The sequence below is a fragment of the Rattus norvegicus genome, chromosome 18, assembly GCF_036323735.1.
Source record: "Rattus norvegicus strain BN/NHsdMcwi chromosome 18, GRCr8, whole genome shotgun sequence".
Classification (NCBI taxonomy): Eukaryota; Metazoa; Chordata; class Mammalia; order Rodentia; family Muridae; genus Rattus; species Rattus norvegicus.
The window spans coordinates 41,618,250-41,638,231 of NC_086036.1; the positions used below are offsets into that span (position 1 = coordinate 41,618,250).

Consider the following 19,982-nt stretch of genomic DNA (forward strand, 5'->3'; position numbering starts at 1 on the left):
AAAAGTAATAGCATCTAATAGGCCTTGCTTTCCAGAATGAATAACTGTGTTATGTCCAAGTACCTTCAAATAATCTTTACTATGGGGTAAACATTCAATAAATATCAATATCCATCTCAAAGATGAGAAGGCTAATGTACATACTTCTGGGGTGATAGTCTAGAAACTATTTTCAGAGAAGGTTTTACTTTCTGAGTCCGAAGAATGCCTACTCCAAGATAGCCGCCTCTTCAGGAGACCCTCGCTGAGCTATTAAATGCCAACTGGTGTTGCCAGATAACCTCAAGGTTTAAGATGTTAGAAATTTACCTTCTAAAACATTTTCAGTGTTTCAATGTTAGATATCAGGGTTGGGGATTTAGCTCGGTGGTAGAGCGCTTGCCTAGGAAGCGCAAGGCCCTGGGTTCGGTCCTCAGCTCCGAAAAAAAAAAACAACCAATGTTAGATATCAAACCCCATTAGAACACATGGACACATTTTCAGGCAAGAGTGCCCTTGTGTTGGTATTCTTGTTAATTAGTGAAACTGAAGTTGCTGTGAACGTAGCTCCTTGGCCTTCACAATCCTATTTAACAGAAGCATCTTTTGGGTTGGGAAGATAGCTCAGTGGTGAAGTATTTGCTTACCATGCAAGGATCCCTGCAATGCGCGCGCGCACGCACACGTGCGCACACACACACACACACACACACACACACACACACACACACATCCTCCAAACCAAAATATATTTTTTACATGGCTTCTGTAATTTATCTAAATAGAAGAAACTATCATTTATATAATTTTTTAAATATATGCATCAAAAAAGGCAATGTCTACTTCTTCTCAAATCCAGTTTTATTAAAGTCGTTTGGCAATTTTGGTGGCAGCTTAAGGTGGTGGCACACATTACACATGAGTTTCAGTTTTTATTTGCAGGAGGTCTGGATACATGCACATTTCTGGCCCCACTGCTGTTCACTACCAAACACCAAACTGCTATCTGCATCCCTAGTCTCCACAGCATAGGAATTTGTCAAACAGGGTTGAAAAAACTGAAAACCAAGATTTAAAAAAATTCTTGTCAAACATTAAGAACATACAAAGTAAATTAAAGATTTCCACACTTAGACTTCCAGGTATGAAAACAGACATGTGATAGCTTGTGGTTTCTTCATTTTTACTTATTGATTATTAGAGTTCAGAGACCAGAAGTGTTTCCTAAGGTTGAAAAAAAACCCCACTGAGAACTCCCAATAGAATTTCCATGGAGTTAGAAGACAGAAGAACTGGGAGCAAGGTGATTTGGCTATTAAAAATCAAGTGACTTTTTCTTTAGTGGGATTTTTCTCCTGCATAGCTCAGGGGATGGTTTGCTTCCTTAGTATACACACTGAGCATGGACTTATTAAAATGTATAACTGGACAGCAAATGATGGGTGGCCTCTCTTATCCAAGGTAAAACATTCCAACGACCCAGAAGCAAAACTTTGAAAGGCTTGGCAGGTCTTAGTTGTTCTCCAGTGAACCTGAAGTTGTCTGTAAGAAAGGAAAGGAGAAAGCTGTGTAAGAATTTTTGCATAGAGCATATAAGCTTGTTCTAAGTCAGCGGTTCTCAGCTTATGCAGGGGTCAAGACCCCACCCTCCATAGACCATTACATTACAATTCATAACAGTAGCAAAATGAGTTATGAAGTAGCAATGAAAATAATTGTATGGTGTGTGTGTGTGTGTGTGTGTGTGTGTGTTTGTGGGTCACCACAACAAAGGGTCACAGCATTAGGAATGTTAAGAATCACTGCTCTAAGTGATTAGTTTTCCAAGCAGAATTTGAAAAACTAGCCTTGGTAATGTAGCCTAATGCCTTTCTTCTTGTGATAAGAACATCTTTTGGGGTTCTGAATATGGAAGACAAAGGCAAGACAGGTCAGCAAGATACCTGAGGATTATAGCAGCCTATTTCCATGTACTATTTCTTGACATGTCTCTATGTACTTCATCCATGACTAAATGAAGCCCGTTCTAATTTATTTCATCAATGGCAGAAGATTATCCTACCACAGTAATATCTGTTGCCTTATGGGGGGGAAATGTAGCATAGCCCAATATATTTGTGGTCTAAAGACATTGCATCTCAATGAACTGGCACATGTACCAGTCAAAACATAGTCTTCTGTCTTAGCAAATGCAATTTAGTGATGTCCCAGTAAACTAGTCCTCTAAATATTGTCATATTAGTGGGAAACAGGCTAAATAAAGACTTCATCCCAATTTCCCAAGTGAAGAAAACATTTTACTTAGGATTGAACACACATATTGAGGCTTCTCAAGAAACAAGCCTTTGCATCTAATTTAATTTAAAAAAATAAATTACCTTCAAGGTTTAAGAAATAATTATGAGAGACTGGACTTTTATTCTGTGAGCTCATCCAAGAATATCTTAGACTTATGATATTTAATTAATGCTTATTATTTTTATTATTATTTTTATTTTTAAAATAATGTGTACATGTGTTCCTGTGTGTGGGTTATGCATGTGACTAAAGGTGCCCAAGGAGGCCAGGAGCATTAGATTTCCTTGGAGCTGGAGTTAAAGGCAGTTGTGAGCTTTTGCATATGCATCTGGGAACTGAATGCAGGTCCTCTGTCTGCAAGGGTACCATTAGCTTTTACCTGCTGAGCCTTCTCTATAGCACATTAAATAACACTTGGATCAATAAAAGCCCACACACAACACATTATTTCCAACTCCTAAGTCACACTTTTTAGGTTTAGTTTAAGTTTTGCTTGCATGTACACATGTGCACAATGTGCATGGCTGCCCACAGAGACCATAAGTGGACCCTGGCATCAAGCCTCCTGAAAACGGTGTTAATGATGGTGTGGACCCCATGTGGGACCTCTGGAAGATCAACAAGTGCTCTTAACTTCTGAACCATCTCTCTAGCTCCTTCTAAGTCATTTGAACCCAGGAAACTGTACTTACAAATGGAGTTCTGATTCCAAATTTGCTGTGGAATGTCATGGTGACTTTGTTTTTATGCCCTGTTCGTTGGTCAAAGGCATGGCATGTATCGAAAGGTGGACTGTACAAGTGAAGGCTCACAGCAGGCTCTGTGTGGCTGACGTTCTCTACTCGATGTAAGCCAATAGAATCTTTAGAGGCAAAAGAGGACAGAAAACAACGAAGGGATCAAGATAGCAGCTGAAGGCAAAAACGTTTGTAATCACCCACAATCTTTAATTGATGTTGATGAATATGAAGTGAATACACATTAGATTTGAACTGCTGGCATGTATAATAAGTGTCACACAGGCATGATTCCTGCAAAATATATCATATTACAGTCACAGACTAAAACAAGATAAGATACAGTGAGAAAGAAAACGTTCCTAAGAACTTAGCTAAAAAGACAGTGTTAGGCTAGACAGATGGCTCAGAGATTAAGAGCACAGGCTGCTTTTCCAGGGGACCTGAATTCAATTCCCAAAAACCACATGGTAGCTCACAACCATCTGTAATGGGATCTGATGCTCTCTTCTGGCCTACAGGCAGAATGCTGTATATATAATATATCTTCAATCAATCAATCAATCAATCAATCAATCAATCAAAAGAGTGTCATAAAAGAGAAAACAAAATTCTAAACGACTCAGGGAAAAAGTCAAAAAGCCAAACAAAACAAACAAACAAACACAAACAAAAACAAAACCTAAACAAAAACCTCAAAAAAAACAACAACAAAACTCCAACCCTTTCTCAAATAGCTCAGGAATGGGCAGTACCAGGTTCTTCTGGAAAGGAGTGAAGATTGGGCTAAGGACAATGGATTGGTTGAAAGGCTATTTAGGAAGTAGGGTCTCCAACCCCACTTCACTATTTCCCTCCCCTCATGCTATGGAGATTTGCTATGTAGAACTAGAAGGAGTCCAACGGCAGGGCTCAGGGCTGGTAGATGCCATGTTAAAAGCAAGTGAGTGAAGCCATTGGCCACATAGCAAACCAGCATCCAGGATTTCTGTCTCCAGGCAGAGATGGAAGCGTGCTGCCTCTGGGACCTCTATTAAAGGGTTCTGCCTGACCCTCAGAGAGGGAACCTGTCAACAAGTCCCATCTTGTGTTCAGGGCCACCAAGTAAAGCTTTTTGTCCCTGGATTTTACACATGAGCACACAACTGAGTTAGCCCCTGGTACAGAAGTCAGAGAGTGGCCTTGAGCAACCTGGAAAAGCAAGTTGCAACAGAATACTGAGAGAACCTGGAAAAGTCTATTATTAGCATTCTCCCCGAGACAAAACACCCAGAGGGAGCAGGAAGTCAAAGGATTTTTGTTGTTATTTATTTATTCGTGGAGTGTCTCATCCAGCCCATGGTCACTCTGAACTTCTGATCCTCCTTTCCTGATCCATGGTTTACATGGGACTAGGGATGCAAGCCAGTGTCTGGCGTACACATACTAGGGAAGCACCAGCTGAGCTATACTCCCGGCCTCAAAAAGACTTCTCAAAACAAAGAGAGGGCAGGGTGTTGTAGTGAACACCTGTAGGAAACGCTGAGGAGCAGAGGCAGGAGGATCGCCAAATAAAACAAAACCTGAACACACAGGCTGACAGAAAATGTTGAGGTAGGCTCAAAGAATCAAAGGACAAAGATTAAAATAATAGGAAAGAGAAAAAGATCAAAGGAGACGTTCAGGAAGCTTAATATCCAAACAAGAGGCCTTTCAGAGACAGAACTCACAGCAACAATGTGAGGATTTTTTTCTTCTGTTGATGGGCACAAGTCAACTGTCTAAACTGAATGTAACCAAGCACCTGGAGGAGTGAGGTGTCCCTAGGTGACCTTATTACAGTGAAACAACTCGGGACAGAATAAAGGCAACACATGTTAAGATTTCAAATACCTCCAGAAGGTCTTTCAGTGAGAGAGGTAAGAGTCAGAATGACAAAGAACTTTCAATAGGAGTGGGATACTCTGAAATGCAAAGATACAAATTTCTGAGGGGCAATGACTGACAGGACCCAACCCACACCCAGCTACCTCATCGGTCAAATTGTAAGGTTCAAATACAAGGTGCTTGTTGTTTTGTTGTTGTTGTCTTTAGTCTCAAGAATTGACCTCCTATGCCTCCTTTCATGAAAAGACATCAGAAGATACACTTACCAAACAAGGGTGTGAAGGAAGAATGAACAAAGTATGAGTCCAGGAAATAAGTTCCACCACAGGAAAAAGTAAAGAGGAGGCTTGGATGACATCAAGGGGCCTCGTAGCTTGACTGTGAGCCTGGCCTAGAGATAGCCAGTCTGAGAGAACTATTTCCAGGAAGATAAAAATCCAAGCAAGCCATGTTCTTCCCCTCCTCCCCATCCCCTTTTCCCCTCTTAAAACAGTTTTTCATGGCATGGTCCTGCTGTCATGGAACTCACTTTGTAGACCAGGCTGGCCTCAAAGTGACAGAGATCTACCTGCCTCTACCTCTGGAGTGCTGAGATCAAAGACATGCACTCTAGGCTATGTTCAATGTTCCTTTTTTTTTTTTAGAATATGAAAATTTATTATTGTGTTTCCATTGTCAAATTTTATGATCTTGGTCTTTCCTTCTTGCCTTTGTACAGAGCCAAAGGAGACACATTGGCTAACTAACAACCTTAAAGCAGACTCCAGGAATAGCACCCACAGTAGGGCCTTTCCCACTAAATCCAGCAACCAGAACTTCATCATTTTCCTCACTGAAGTTCAAGCATCCCTCACTGGGCCCGAGTGCTGTGATCTTCTTGCTGTTCTTAATGAGCTGCACTCTGACACACTTTCTGATAGCAGAATTTGACTTTTTGGCTTCAACCCCTACTTTTTCCAGCACAATTCTCTTTGTATGAGAGGCACCCCCAAACGGATTGGCCTTCAAGGCTGTGCCCAAGTGAGCTTTCTTGTACTGTTTAGCATGCCACTTCTGGTCCCGTCGGTGACTGCAGAGCTTCCAGGCAGTATGGAGACCACGACACTTGCCCATCTTGCCAGTGCCACGGGCCTGAGAGAAAGGCTCAATGTTCCTTTTTTTGAGACAGGATTTCTCTGTGTCTCCTAGGGTGACACTGAAATCATTATGTAGCCCGGGCTTGCTTCAGACTTGCAAAACACCTCCTGTGTCAGCCCTTTGAGTACTGGAATTACATGGCATACCAACGCTTTGTACTAATAAAACCAAGATGATCTAGTACCTGTTGGTGCACAACTAGATCTAGTCACTTATTCTTTAGAAGAGTCCAGAGCTCATGCATGATCCTCCCTGTTCCGACTCTGAGCATTGTAGATGCTGTCTCTTATTTTCATGTGCCTGGTACACCCGGTTACCGCAACTTTCTTGGTGACTTTTATTAAGGTCAGTCAGTCAAGTCCTGCTGACCTTCTCCCACTTGAAGCAGGCTCCTGGGCCTCTGTTCCAACTCACCTCTCACCTCCACCCTAGGCTGTAGGGTGCTACCAAACGGGTAAAGACATTCTGAATTACAGTACTGCTGGTGGGGGAGAGCTCACCTGTCCATGTCTTGACTTTGTTTATAGTCTCCTCGTAACTACTGCTCAACCCCATCCTCCTTCCTTTCCACTTGACTCACCTCCTAGTCTCCCTTCCCCCATTTCCTCAAGGTTCCATTCTCTGCAAGAACTGTACCCTTCCCTGGACTGGTCATATCCATGCCCACCCCTGATCTATAAAAACCAGAGGTTGGAAACTTGTAGCTTTTAATATATTTGAGGAGTAATTAGTCTACAAAAATATTCAATATAGCTCACCTCATATCTTACTGACTAGCAAAAACTAACATTAAAAACCAGAACACCTAGAGAAAAAGAATCAGGACAACCTCACTGGGTTAGTAACACTGCTGTCCTTTAAGTATGCATCAGGTCCTTACCTAAGCTTTTTTTTTTTTTTTAATAATCATTCCATTCATTTACATCTCAAATGATATCCCATTTCCTGATTACCCCTCCACCAACTCCCCACCCCACATCTGCCCTCCCCCTACTCCCCTTTGCCTGTATGAGAGTGCCTTAATCCCAAATCAGCAGCTCCCTCCTTCCATTCACATGATTGCCTGCCACAGTATTCTGCACTGAAGACCCGGACAAAGCCCTTTCTCATATCCAATGTACATTCTCAAAGACTCTGATTCCAACTGAAAGTGATTATTCTAAGACGCCTTTGGCTTTGGTACAGGTGACACGTCTGTTCTCATAACGGTGCTGTGTCCCTCAAGTATTTGAGAAAACAAAGGAAAACGTCTACGGGGGAAACCACAGCTTTGTGTGATGTGAACAGAAGAGAAAATGTTTACCATCTAGTCGGACTCTGTAAGCAATCTGCATTCCTAAACTAATAATCTAACGAGTTTAAGCCAAGTAGCAAGGCCAATTCTAGACTTAAGATATATGAAGGAAGCATTGTGCTTGCCAGAGAAGGACTGTAATATTTTATTTTATATAAGCAGGACTGTGTCCTGATTAAAAGCATGTGTTTGGACTCAAACTGCTTGGATTCAAGTTTAAAACCCGAGTGACTCCAGAGAAGTTATTTAATCTTCATATGTACTGGCAGTCTCATATATGGCTGAGAATAAATATTATAAATCTCATATGCTTTCATGAATCTTTGGAAAGTTATGATCCTCTTTAGAAATAGAAGTAAATCCACTACCTCTCCTGGGAAGCATTTGGGGCTATTCCAGATGTCATGTAGGGGAAAGAACAAATTCTTGGTAAGCTATCTTTAAGTCACTGCCCAACAATATATATTGCAAAATTTCCCTTGAGAAAAGTCTTTTTGGGCATGCTGTATGCAGTTTTTTTTAAGGCACTAGCTAATGCTCTTAATCACTTCCAGAACATGTTGCGTTTTCAAATATGAATGCACTGTATGTATGTTCCCTAATTAGACACAACTCTTTTACATAACTCATAGCCCTCTTTCTCTGTTCTAAGCTTGGCAGATAGATGACTTTCCAGTGAACGGTAATCTTTATGCACATGTTTTGAATGAATGAGCCCAATCCTGCTTTAAAGCCTTAGAACCCATTGCATTTAGGCCATTTTCCATCAACATGCATAGCTAGAATTCAGTTTTTCTAATACCCTCATAGACAAAGTATAGAATATTACCATTAATGTAGGCACACTGATTTTCCCTCAAAGTTCTTTCAGACTTCTTGATCATCTCGTTGGATTTCTTGTCAGGCCAGTCAAACAATGTCTCCTTTAGATTTCCTTGCAGCAGCTTCAAAAAGCAGTGGGAGTCCGTGTGATCGTGAATACTGCTATATATGCAAAAATGACAGATAAACTCAGTGGTTGGTCTAGTAGCTCATTGATTGAGCTTAAAGGGATACAATGTCAAGATCATCTCTGGACCTAATTCATTTCAGATGCTGTGTTGGTAATCTATCAATTTCTAATTCAGCATTATTGTTCTGGGCACAATAACAACACATCATCTATATCAAAGTATGTAACTTACAGTTTTGATGTAAACTTCCACTAAAGGGCAGTTCATGTTTCAAAAGTGCTGTCACAGTAACATGGTGACAAAGCACAAACTCAGGAACCTTTCCTTTTATTGTTTTTCCCTAATACAATTTTTTGTTGGTTCATTTTTAGTTTGGTATTTTTTTAATTCACATTCACAGTTGTCTTTGAGACACAGCTTCATTATGTAGCTAGGACTGGCCTATAATTCATGATCTTCCTGCATTAGAGGGCAGGACTACAGGTTTGCTGGGATTTTAGGTGTGACACTATGCCCAGAAAAAAAACACAGTTTTTAATAACTCATTTAAGCTGAGCTAGAGTTTGATGATGAAAGAATATTAGGAGCAGAAGGCTGTTCTCATAGTATGTGAGGTCTTGGATTTATCTCTGGCATCACACACAGAGACACATGGAGACACAGACAGACAGACACACAGACATACACACCTAGGGAAAGGTTCAGTAGAGAAATTTTTAGAAGAACAAAGTAACTTATCTATAACAATTGACCACCTTGGAATCATTGAATATTTCATGTTTTCCCCATAGGTGTTCTTTCTTCGTTGTGTGTGAGGGAGAATGTATGTGTGGGCATATACGTACTTATCCTGAAATGATGCCATGAGGTGTTCTTCGTATTAACATTTTACAGAGTTGGAGTAACCTACCTGTGGTGACCTCTGTACCGGTGGGAGAAAGCAAACTGTCTATTAAGTAAAAAGGAATTTGCTCATGTGATCTTAGGGCAAACATTATTTAGGAATATGAAGTCCTAACAGCTGCAAGGATGTTAAAATACATACATGTATACAATGTTTTAGGATTGACATCATTTTGAATTCTGCTGATGTGTAAATATACCATAAGAAGAACTGTTTCCTGAGTCCTTATGGTCTAACCCCAGCCTTGCTAATCTGTTTTTAAAGATTATTGAATGAATGACTGCTGTGGGGTACCATTTCACCAAGTGTTCACGTCAGCATCTGCTCCCTTTAGATCTAACACCCTAAAGCCTTGTAATTTTGCATTTTTTCTTCTCTCATCAAAAATGGATCTGGGTTACTTTTTGAATAAAACCTGATCAAGTCCCGTTTAAAAATTACTGTTGGTAACAGGCTGACAAATGTACAAGCTAAAGACAAGGAAGTGAATGTCAGTGCTTTTGTGTTAGTTTAAATTCCCTTCTTGGTAAAGAAGTTAAACAGTTAACTAGAAGTAGAAAGCCTTTTTCTGAATTTCTGACATGTTTTTCTACCTCTAAATCTTGCCGGTTTGGTCTTTGGTCCCACAGTTGTTGACACACCTCACACTACAAAGGTCAGGGTTAAACACCGTTCCTAAAACCCTTTAACTCCATAGTAGACAGAGAAGTTAAATTAAGGTGAGCATTTTCTTCCTTTGAAATGTTACTTGTTTGGGAAAGGGGCTTGTTTCTGTTTTTATTTTTTACATTTATTTATTTAGTGTGTATGTGTTTGAGTGTGTGTGTGTGTGTGTGTGTGTGTGTGTGTGTTCTTTCTCTTGTGAAAGTTGGTTCTCTCCTTCAACTTGTGTGGATTCTGAACAGACTCATTATTCTTGGTAGCAAACACGTTTACCCACTGAGCCATCTTGCTGGCCTTGGGGGTCTGGTTTTAATGTACATAGCGCATGCCTGAAACCCCAGCTTCCATCCCCACTCCATGCTGAGATTAGGGGAAAACGTAAGGAAAGAGTTCTAAAACGTGAATGGCTCATCTTTTTAAAGTTGGTGATTAGCCCAGCACTACTGACTGTTCAGATGTTGGGCCAGACACTATAAGAAATACCTTGCATGGGGCTGGGGTGCAGCTGAGCATTAGAAGGCAGAGTGCTCACTTAGTATACAGAGACATTTGATTCCTAGCAATGCAAGACATAGATTTATTTTTAAATATTTATTTATTTACTTTTGAGACAGAGTCTCGGTACATAGCCCTTGCTGTCCTAGAACTCACTGTATATACCATAACTTAGACTAACTGAACCTTGAGATTATCAGGTAACCATTTAAAAACACATTATAAAAGCAGTTAACAGTTGGAGAAGTTAGAAAATATGCAAAATAAGAGTGTGTATAACCTTGTATCACAATCACATATTCACTTCATAGAGTACACACCAAAATGTGACTTCATGGTAGTGACATAAATAAGGCTTTTTATAGCTACCCCAAACTCACAGACATTCATCTGCCTCTGCCTCTTATGCTAGGATTAAAGGTATGTGCCACCATGCCTGTCTAAACAGATTTATCTAAGGACAGTACTTGAGAGTAGGAGGAATCTCCAAAGGAAGTGTGGAAGGGGGGAATTGTTGCATTACCTGCCATGCCCTTCACCCCAGCACAGAATCATCAGATTAAACTTCCCATTTCCTTGATCCACAAGGTTTCGAGTATACCTAAAAAAGCAAACATATTCCAGTTTGAATCTGACTGCTGGGGTAAGAACTAGGAAAAATAAGTATTACAAAGTATCATTTATTATTATTATTATTATTATTATTATTATTATTATTATTATTATTATTATTATAAACAGGGCTCTCTTGTAACCCAGGCTGTGACCTCCCAGTGTAGCTGATGACTTTAACCTCCTGGTCCTCCTGCCTGTCCCATAAGTGCTGGAATTCCAAGCACCCCTATTGTGCCCAGTCTTACCTCTCATTTCCCGTTTAATAATCTTTCATTCAAATGTAGAAGTTCAACAAGTCTTAGGGTCTTTTTAAAAAATATTTATTAAGTAATCAATTTGATTGAAATTATTTTTAAACTATTTTTAATTAACTAATTAATTAATTTTTCACTCCTATATTACATTCAGACCGAAGTCTCCCTTCCCTCCTCTCAGGGAAATGCAAAACAAAACAGAAACAAAAAACCCCAGCAACAACAACAACAAAATAAACTCCAAACCAAACGAACCAATTTTTCACCTTTTTAAAAACTATCCAGGAGAGAATAGATCGCACAGCCATAAAATTTCATATAAGCAAATCCATTTTCTCTCACTTACAGCGGTTCACACTGATTTAATTTTAATGAATATTCCGGAATTAAATCTATAGTTCAGTTTTGCTCCCTTAGACACCAACAAATTTTGAGGTACTTCAATATGCAATTTTTTGTTTTTTATTTTTGAAACAAGGAAGGCATTAATTTGAAAAGCGGTAGTTAGCCTCTAGACGCATTTCCTGGAAATGGAAGACGCCATTCAAAGGTCCACTTGCTCTCATGCTTTCAAAGCGGAACACCTGCCTAGCCTGGATCATGAACCCCAGCCCCAGTGTTCTACCTTGATAAAACAGTTTTTGAATTTAAAGACCCAAAGAAATGAAAACTGTCTTCAAGAGCTGAGTTTTGACTTCTCTGCATTTTATGTCACGCCCCCCCCCCTCCCCTGGCTTTCCCTCTCCCACGACCAGGAAGACTGACAAGAACTTTATGTATTTAGAATCACCCACTTTCCTGAGGTAGCCGCTCAGTCTTTACTACCGGTATTCATAGATAAGAGGAGAGAGATAATGCAAATTTCATGTTTCTCCATGCTTATCAGTCCAAACTAATAAAAAGTAGCGTTCTGGGGAAGGTATTGGGAAAGCCCACAACTACTCTAGGAAAGAATGTTGCCAGTGTTTGGGGCATTTTCCCCACTTCTAGTAGGCTTTGAGGACTGAGGTTTCATTAAAGGACTGTTCTAGAATTCTGCCCAGTTTTACTACTAAGGCGCTGACACAAACACATTCAAAAGCACTCACAAGGAAAAGTTCTGCACAAATAGGCCGAGGAGGCTGAAGTAAGACCAGAACAAAGGCTACATTAGGACAGGATACTAAACCTTTTACTATTCTAATTGGCAGGGGGAAAAAAATCCAAACCAAAACAATTATCTTCAGGATACTTGAACTCTCATTTTGGAATTGGGTCCAAATGGTTCTGTTGTTAGCATCTAATCAACAAAGCGGGCTGGCTGTGACATTTATTCTAGACTGCTGCTTCTGAGGGTAAGGAAAGGGTTGTTTGTTCACTTAGTCATCTGTTACCTCCTGCCCTCCGGATGCTTTCCTTCAGTCTTGTCCTTCCTACCATCCCCCAAGCCATGGGCCAGGTACTTGCAGGATATGAGTCTCCAGAGAGTTGCTGAGTACTACAATATTAATTATTATTATTGGTTTTTCAAGCTGGGGTTTCTTCACACAGCCTTGGCCATCCTGGAACTCTTTCTGAAGACCAGGCTAGCCTTAAACTCACAGAGATCTGCCTACCTCTGCCTCCCAAGTGCTGGGAGTCAAGGTGTGCACCACCATTGTCCAGAGTATTATTTTCTTTTTAGCTATGTCTCCCATATATTCTAGCTCCTTACGATCTAAGAAGAGGTTGTACACACAGCCTTTACATCACAGTAAACAAGGTTCCAGTACAATGCAGCACTTGTCCAGCAAACTCAGTCTGATGTTCCCAGTCCCCAAATGGGAATCCTAGACACTAGGGCCTTGGGTCAAACAAGAAGTTCCTGTCAACGCCATTGTTGGTGAGAGCAGGAGCTGCATACAGCATAGCTGGTTAATTTCTCTTGAACAATGTGATATCTAGGCAGATATGCTACTACAATAAAAGAACTTGTCATAGGTCTAGAGCAGGGGGCTTTCAACCTTCCTCGTGCTGTGACGCTGTAATGTTTCCTCATGCTGTATTTTTGTTGCTATTTCATGAATCTAATTTTGCTACTGTTATGAGTAAACATCTGTGTTTTCTGATGGTCTTAGGCGACCCCAGCAAAAGGGTTGTTCAACCACAAGCACCAAAAGGGGTAGTGACCCCCAGGTTGAGAACTGCTGGTCTAGAGGAAGTTGCTTAGTGGTTCAGAATCCAGGCTTCCTAGCTTGTGCATTTGTGGAAACAGAGAAAAAGGACATGGTATAAGACTTCTGAATGTACAGCCAAAAATTAATTCCAAATAAAATGGAATGTGTCTGGCAGCACTGTCCTGTGTCATCAAGGCTCCATAGCAGTCTCTTTAAAAAATCATTAATGTGTGTATCATGTGTGTGTGGGCATACGTGTGCTGTGGTGCTGGTGTGAAAATCAAAGGGCATCTCGCTGAAGTTTTCACTCGATTCAGGCTGTGAGCTGAGGTTTACCCCTCTTGCCTGCCTCCACCTCCCAAGTGTAAGCATCATGCTGGGCCTCTATTTTTTTTGTATTTAATAACCTCTCATTCAGAAGTAAAATCAAAATAACAAGTATTTGGCAAGGTTTCTTTATGGAAAAGTAAAATAAGCAATCCTTCTAGTTAGTGTACATATTTGCTTTAATGTTTAATAAATGATAAAATTACATGTGTGCCAATTTTGAAAAAATTATGGTTGACTTCCAGTAAATATTTTTATTTTATACAAGGAGCTATGTAAAAGTTTTTCAGGCGGTCCTGGTTCAGTGTAGGCTCCTAAACAGTAAGGGGAAAGAGACCTTGTATAGAGTTCGGAACGCTTTTCAAGGCTGGTCTTTCTTTGCCGGTAAACTTGAGAGAAGAACAGCTCTTGTCTCTCACTGTGCATATGACTGGAGGAGCACTCGGCCCACAAACTGGCCATTATCTGCCAGCATTTAAGAGCTAGACACGTCAGGTGTACCCTTGCAGGACTCAGTCTGGCACTGAGTGACCAGAATCAAAGGAAATTGCTTAAGCTTACTTCCCAAACACCCCCTTATTTGTCCTTAGTTTTTACTACTCACAAGTCCCAAAATACAGTTGACATGGTCCTTTCTGACAAAACTGCATTGTATATGTTACGTGTTAAGGAGAGACGATTTTCAAGGAAAAGCTCCATCTGTCATTTCAGCCAGTTTCCTCCTGCTAGTCTGCCTATCAAGCACAAGCACTGAGCTTGCTCTTTCTTCCACACACAACCTCTCGACCTCCAGGTGACTACATTTTCCTCTGGCCCCAGAGGGCTGACATTTATTCTTCATTCTGACTTAATCCCCAAGTCAAGGCTTCAAAGGTCCCAGTCTACCAAACAGCTCATTCAAGCAAGTCCAGATAGTAGCAGTCGGTCTTTAGTTTTCCCTTCCGGATTCCGGAAAACAAGGGCATGAGAGGGCCAAAGGCTTGGGGGCTGCAAAAGCCAGGGTGTGCCCATTTTGCAAAACCTGACAGCGGTTGAATCAACCCCATTGGGGCGGTGAAAGTGCCTTGGAAGAACTGGGTAGGAACAGCTGGCAAAACCCGAGCGCTGTTTTATATTAAAGCATTCCAGGGTTGATGGTGAAGGACTGACTTAGGGTTGTGTCTCTCACCACTACCCTTTTCTGAATGTTTGGTAGGTGATCTCCTGGAGAGTCCTCTGACCTTCTGCAGTATGTTCCAGGAGGCTGCCCCGCCGGAGCTCTAACGTGCCAGGTGGTGAAGGGGTCCCCTTAATGCAGTGCCAGCGGCGGCTGCCGAGGTAGGGTGTCTCTGTGTCAGGTGGGGGCCGCGGTGGCGGGGTTTCGCGAGAGACAGAGAGCTAAAAACCTGAGAGCTGTGAGGGAGTCGGATGGGGGCTTGTTTTCAACGGAGGGGACCTAGCCCGAGCACGCTCACCTGTATTGATCGAATTTGGCATACAAAGCCCACTCGGCAGGATTGCTCTCGTAGGCTTCCAGCACAGCCTGCACCTCCTCCACATTGACTTCGTCCCCGGCGAAGAGCTCATGCAAGATTCGGATGAGGTCGGCCAGGGTCCGGGGCTTCAGCAGCTCGGTCCGTTCCATCCCCGCAGGGCTGGGACGCGTCTCTTCAGTCCAGCTGCGGAGGACGCGAGCGCGGAGGACCCCGGCTTCAGGCTATACAAACCGCACACACCCGGGACCCCGAACGCCCGGGACCCCACACGCTCAAAGCTCTTGCAAGGGTATCAAGATTTAGGACTAGGAGGTCACCGGAGACCAGCCTAAACCCTCGACTGATCAGTCAAGACCAAATCTGAGGAATCCGCCCTCCCGGGCCCTTTTTAAGCTCTTGGAGCCATCTAGAACGTACCAACCGCCTTAAGGGGGTGGAGTGAGGCGGGGAGAGACCCGAGAAAGGGGCCAGAGGTGGAGAGAGCCAGAGGGAGGGCCCTGGCACAGCACTGTGTGTACGCGCCAACCCTCAGAAGCCCCACTGTTGCCCTTGCCTCATACTTGCGGTGAGCCTCGGGCAATTTCTCCCCCCTTCCTTAGCGGCGGATTTTGGACGCCCATCCCATTCCGACCCCACCTCCCCGGCTTGGCTTTCAATAGTCTGTGTGTTTTAGATCTCTGTGGGTGATGCTGAGGAAAAGGAGCCCATCTTCCAAATGCAGCTAAGATGCTTGGGAAAAATCAACAATGGGATCCATTCCCAGGCCAGAGTGACTGTTCTGTGACCCTAAATGGTCCACATATGTGCCCCAGGCTTGTAGAAAATTAATCTTTGAAAGTCACTTTGTAGCTCTGGCTGGCTGGCTGGCTGATAGTATAGACCAGGCAGGCCTTAAACTCAAGAGATCCGCCCGCTTCTGCCTTCCGAGGGTGTTTCTTTCTTCCTTTTTCTCTTCTTCTTCTTCAATTTAAATTGTACAGTAGTGTATTGAATTAATTTTAACAAAGAATACTTGAGTTTCTAGTAAGAACACATTCCAGGTGCTTTGCTTTTAAACACTGCTTGGTAAAATATATCCTCTGTAATGAGCTGAAGGTGCTAAGAGAGGTGAGAATAGGCATTTTGGTGCAGCTGGACTTGGGTGGTGTTAGTGTTTGCCACTGTGCAGTCATTTAGAAGATTCTAATTATATGACTTCAATTCAAGGAACATACACATAGAAAACAGTTCTATATCCTGGCACTTAGCATGCTCTGGAAACAGCACAGATTACGTATGGATGAAAAATAAAACCCTGACACAACTCAAAGTTCCTTCATCCCATTATAAATAATGATTTGGGTTATTAAAGGTGTAGACTTCTATACCCCCTGCCCCCATTACTTCAGACATATAACATGACATTTATTTGGGTTGCATGGTTTTACTTTGGAACACCTCTGCTTAATGTTATCATACCTTATATGTCATTAAGGAAAACCATGGCACTTGGGAGGAGGCCCAATGGCTGTTTGTGGACAGGCTGGGCCATGTCTCACAGCCCTAACAAGCTAACAACAGAACAAACAAACAAACAAAAAGAAAAACCAAAGCAAACAAAACACATACCAAACACCTTTGTGGAGTGTTCTGGAAGGTGGTTAGTAAAGTATCGGGGATCAAGTAAACATGTAGTTTTAATTTGTCACTCAAAACTTACTCTTGCCAATGTCTTTGAGCCCATTTTACTTGCTATTTGGACTATTAGTCTAAAATGTTATCTTTACATTCTACTCTCCATTTTTAGAACTTCCTCTCATTTTCAAAGCTCTTTCCAGTCATACACATTATTCTCCTTTACCTACATCCATTTACTGCCTGTTTACACGCTCCCACATCTGATTTTATATGACCAGCAAGCACATCCTCTTAAATCCTGCTGGCCCCTCAAATGCAGTATTTCATCAGCTCCTCTGAGCATTATGTTCAAATTCTAGAGGTGCTTCAGCAGTGCCTGACTCTGAGCCATTCTTCAGAGCCCTTTCTTGTTTTGAGATGTGTGGCTCTCTATGTACATCAGGCTGGCCTTGAAGTCATATGTATTCATTTCTGCCTCCCAAGAGCTGGGATTAAAGGTGCCTCCATGCCAGGCTTCAGAGCTCCTTACAAACCAATTCCAGTAGGAACCAGGACTAGGAAAAACAAACAAACAAACAAACAAACAAACAAACAAACAAACAATCTAATAAAAAAAATCCCCTTTCACTTACTTTGTTACAAATAAAATACCTTGGAGGGATGGTGAAAAAACTTAGCTGGTCTGGTGCTGATCATGCTGGCCTGGAGATCTAAGAATGGACTCTACAAAGTTGTTCTTTCACCACATGTGTGCTCTGGCATATACACACTAAATCAAAGTTTAAACAAAACCCCAAATGTATCCATCAGCCAATCCTGTTCTTACCGTGTCTTCTGTGACTTCAACTGTTCCTTCTGCTTTTTCTAAGTGAACTCTTTTTGATTAGGCCCTACTCACTCTTGAGATTACGTCTATGCGGCCCAGGCTGACTGGGAACTCGATACACTTAAGGCATAAGCTTCCTACAAGATATGACTATCAACAGTCATGGGCCATCTTGCCACATATGTGCACATAGAAACAAATGTCAAGATCCAGGTAGTTCTAAGCTGATTTGGTAAGGGCAACAATTGTGGCTTTTTTTTTTTTTTTTAAAGATTTATTTATTTATTATATATAAGTACACACTGTAGCTGTCTTCAGATACACCAGAAGAGGGCATCGGATCTCTTTACAGATGGTTGTGAGCCACCATGTGGTTGCTGGGAATTGAACTCATAACCTCTGGAAGAGCAGTAGGGTGCTCTTAACCGCTGAGCCATCTCTCCAGCCCAACAATTGTGGCTTTTTAAGATACTGGCATGAAGACAGCACTCAGAGGAGCTACAAGTACTAGAGTTCTGGAAATAATGTTTGCCCACGAATGGAAAACATTTCAAACAGCATGCACTCTGAGCCAACCACTGCTCACACAATCCAAATTTGGTTTTAAGGCACTGCTCTCAGATGGTTTACAATCTGAGGGAGGAGTTGAGGCATAGCCTCACATGGAGACAGATAGATACTGGCAGTATATTTATACAATGGAGGCATATACAGCAGGGGAAGCTGGGTAGTGAGGAATTTCCAATTTAAAGGGTGCTCAGGGGAAGGCTTCCTTAAAAGATGATTGAGCAGGAAGGGACCAAAGATGTCAGGTACATCTGTCTTGGAGATACTTCCAAGTGGAGAAAACATTATGTGCAGAAATCCTTGCGATGGTTATGATGTGAATGTGACTGGATGTGACAGGCAGACTGTAGAGGAGGGGCAGGCTGCACATCCAATGGGCTCGGCAGGGACTGGGCGATGCAGACAAGAACAGGTGAACGCTAACAGGTTCTGAAGGTAAAGCTGTCAGAACTGCAGACAGATGGGCTGGACTGGGAGCAAAGTCTGGACCTGGAGAGAGGAGGAAGGGTGTGCAGTGGGAATCCAGGTGCGGCACCTGAAAACACATGGGAGAGTCAGGGATGCAGACTGGCATGTTACCAGACAGCCCTGTAACAGGAAGATCCATTTCCAATTCAACAGTGTTTCCTGGAGACTAGAAGTAAGCAGAGTTAGGACTTACGTTCATTTCCTATGGTTCCATGGTTCTCATGAACTATGGGAGTTAAATTCTACTATTTCTCCTCATAGCCTTTCCTGTTTGATCTTTCATGCACTAAAACTAAGAAAACAAATAAAGCTGGTATATTTTTCACTTTCCATTATTTCCAAAATGGGGGGGAGGGGGGCAAAAAACCCCCAAACCCTTCAAATTCTTAAAGACTTAAATTCAAACAAACAAACAAACAAAAAAACCTGCTTAACCCATTGCAAGCGTCATGGATCAAAGTTAAACACTTCATTTCAGGATTTTGTTTTGGATGCACCACAACTCCCTAAAAATGGAAGCAAGGACCTACATTCCAGCCATGAAGATCATCAAGACTTACTTCCCAGCACCACACCAAGGCTTGCTTTTAATTACTGAATGATAAGCATTTGAGGTTTTACTTAGTTTTTAATTATCCAAGGTCTTCCCACACTCACTAGCCATTTTTCACTTTTTAATTATTTGGGGTGCTAGGGATCACCCCAGGACCTGCGTTTTCTTCTTGCCCATTGTGTGCCTTACTCCAAATGAACCCATATACTGAACATTAATTTCCCCATGCATTCCAAGTGTTTTCTGTTACCTTCTGCTGTACAGAGGCTAAAGATTACCTTTGCTGCTTTTGAAGTTAAAGCACTCTTAATTCGGTCACTTCAAAGAAACAGATGAACACCTTTCCCTCCAAATTCCTTTTCCAGGCCTCCAAATCACAGTGTTGGAGCACTTGTGCCATGGCAGCATGCAGCTAGGTGCTGTAGCAGTTGTGGCCTTCTCTGAGTGTTCGCCTGAGGGGTCTCCTGGAGTCACTCACACAGATGAGTTCAAAATCCTAATGAGTGAGGAAGGAGTTGGGGCTTGAAGGAGTGAAAGTGTGAGTCCCTGGAGGAGCCGGAGAAACTAACAGGAAACCAGGGAGTGACTGATCCAACACAGGCCACAGAATGGCTCCAGGGGAGTATTAGGACAAAATGGTTAAGTTTTCCCAACATTTCCCTTAAGTGGCCTGCAGCTTGCTTTATTCATGCCCAAGGCTTACCCAACGTACTATAACTTGGAACATGGAACTGGGAGCTTCCTAAGCTCTTCACTCTTTCTGTCCTCCTGTACTACGTAATGCTACTGTAAAGTTACCCAAGTGACCTGGTTAATATA

The 19,982-nt window shown here is 42.0% G+C and overlaps 2 protein-coding genes across 2 annotated transcripts; both read right to left on the reverse strand.

Moving 5' to 3' along the window:
• Positions 1–826: 826 nt before the first annotated feature.
• Cdo1 (cysteine dioxygenase type 1) lies at positions 827–15,470 on the reverse strand. The gene is made up of 5 exons (NM_052809.2): positions 15,112–15,470; positions 10,850–10,927; positions 8,141–8,295; positions 2,970–3,139; positions 827–1,521 (listed from the first exon to the last, which is right to left on the reverse strand). Exons 1-5 carry the CDS (start codon positions 15,279–15,281, stop codon positions 1,492–1,494), a joined length of 603 nt encoding a protein of 200 aa, NP_434696.1. The 5' UTR covers positions 15,282–15,470; the 3' UTR covers positions 827–1,491.
• LOC102547034 (40S ribosomal protein S23-like) lies at positions 5,075–8,134 on the reverse strand. Its single transcript, XM_039097345.2, has one exon. The coding sequence runs from the start codon at positions 5,991–5,993 to the stop codon at positions 5,619–5,621; it is 375 nt and encodes a 124-aa protein (XP_038953273.1). The 5' UTR covers positions 5,994–8,134; the 3' UTR covers positions 5,075–5,618.
• Positions 15,471–19,982: the final 4,512 nt, after the last annotated feature.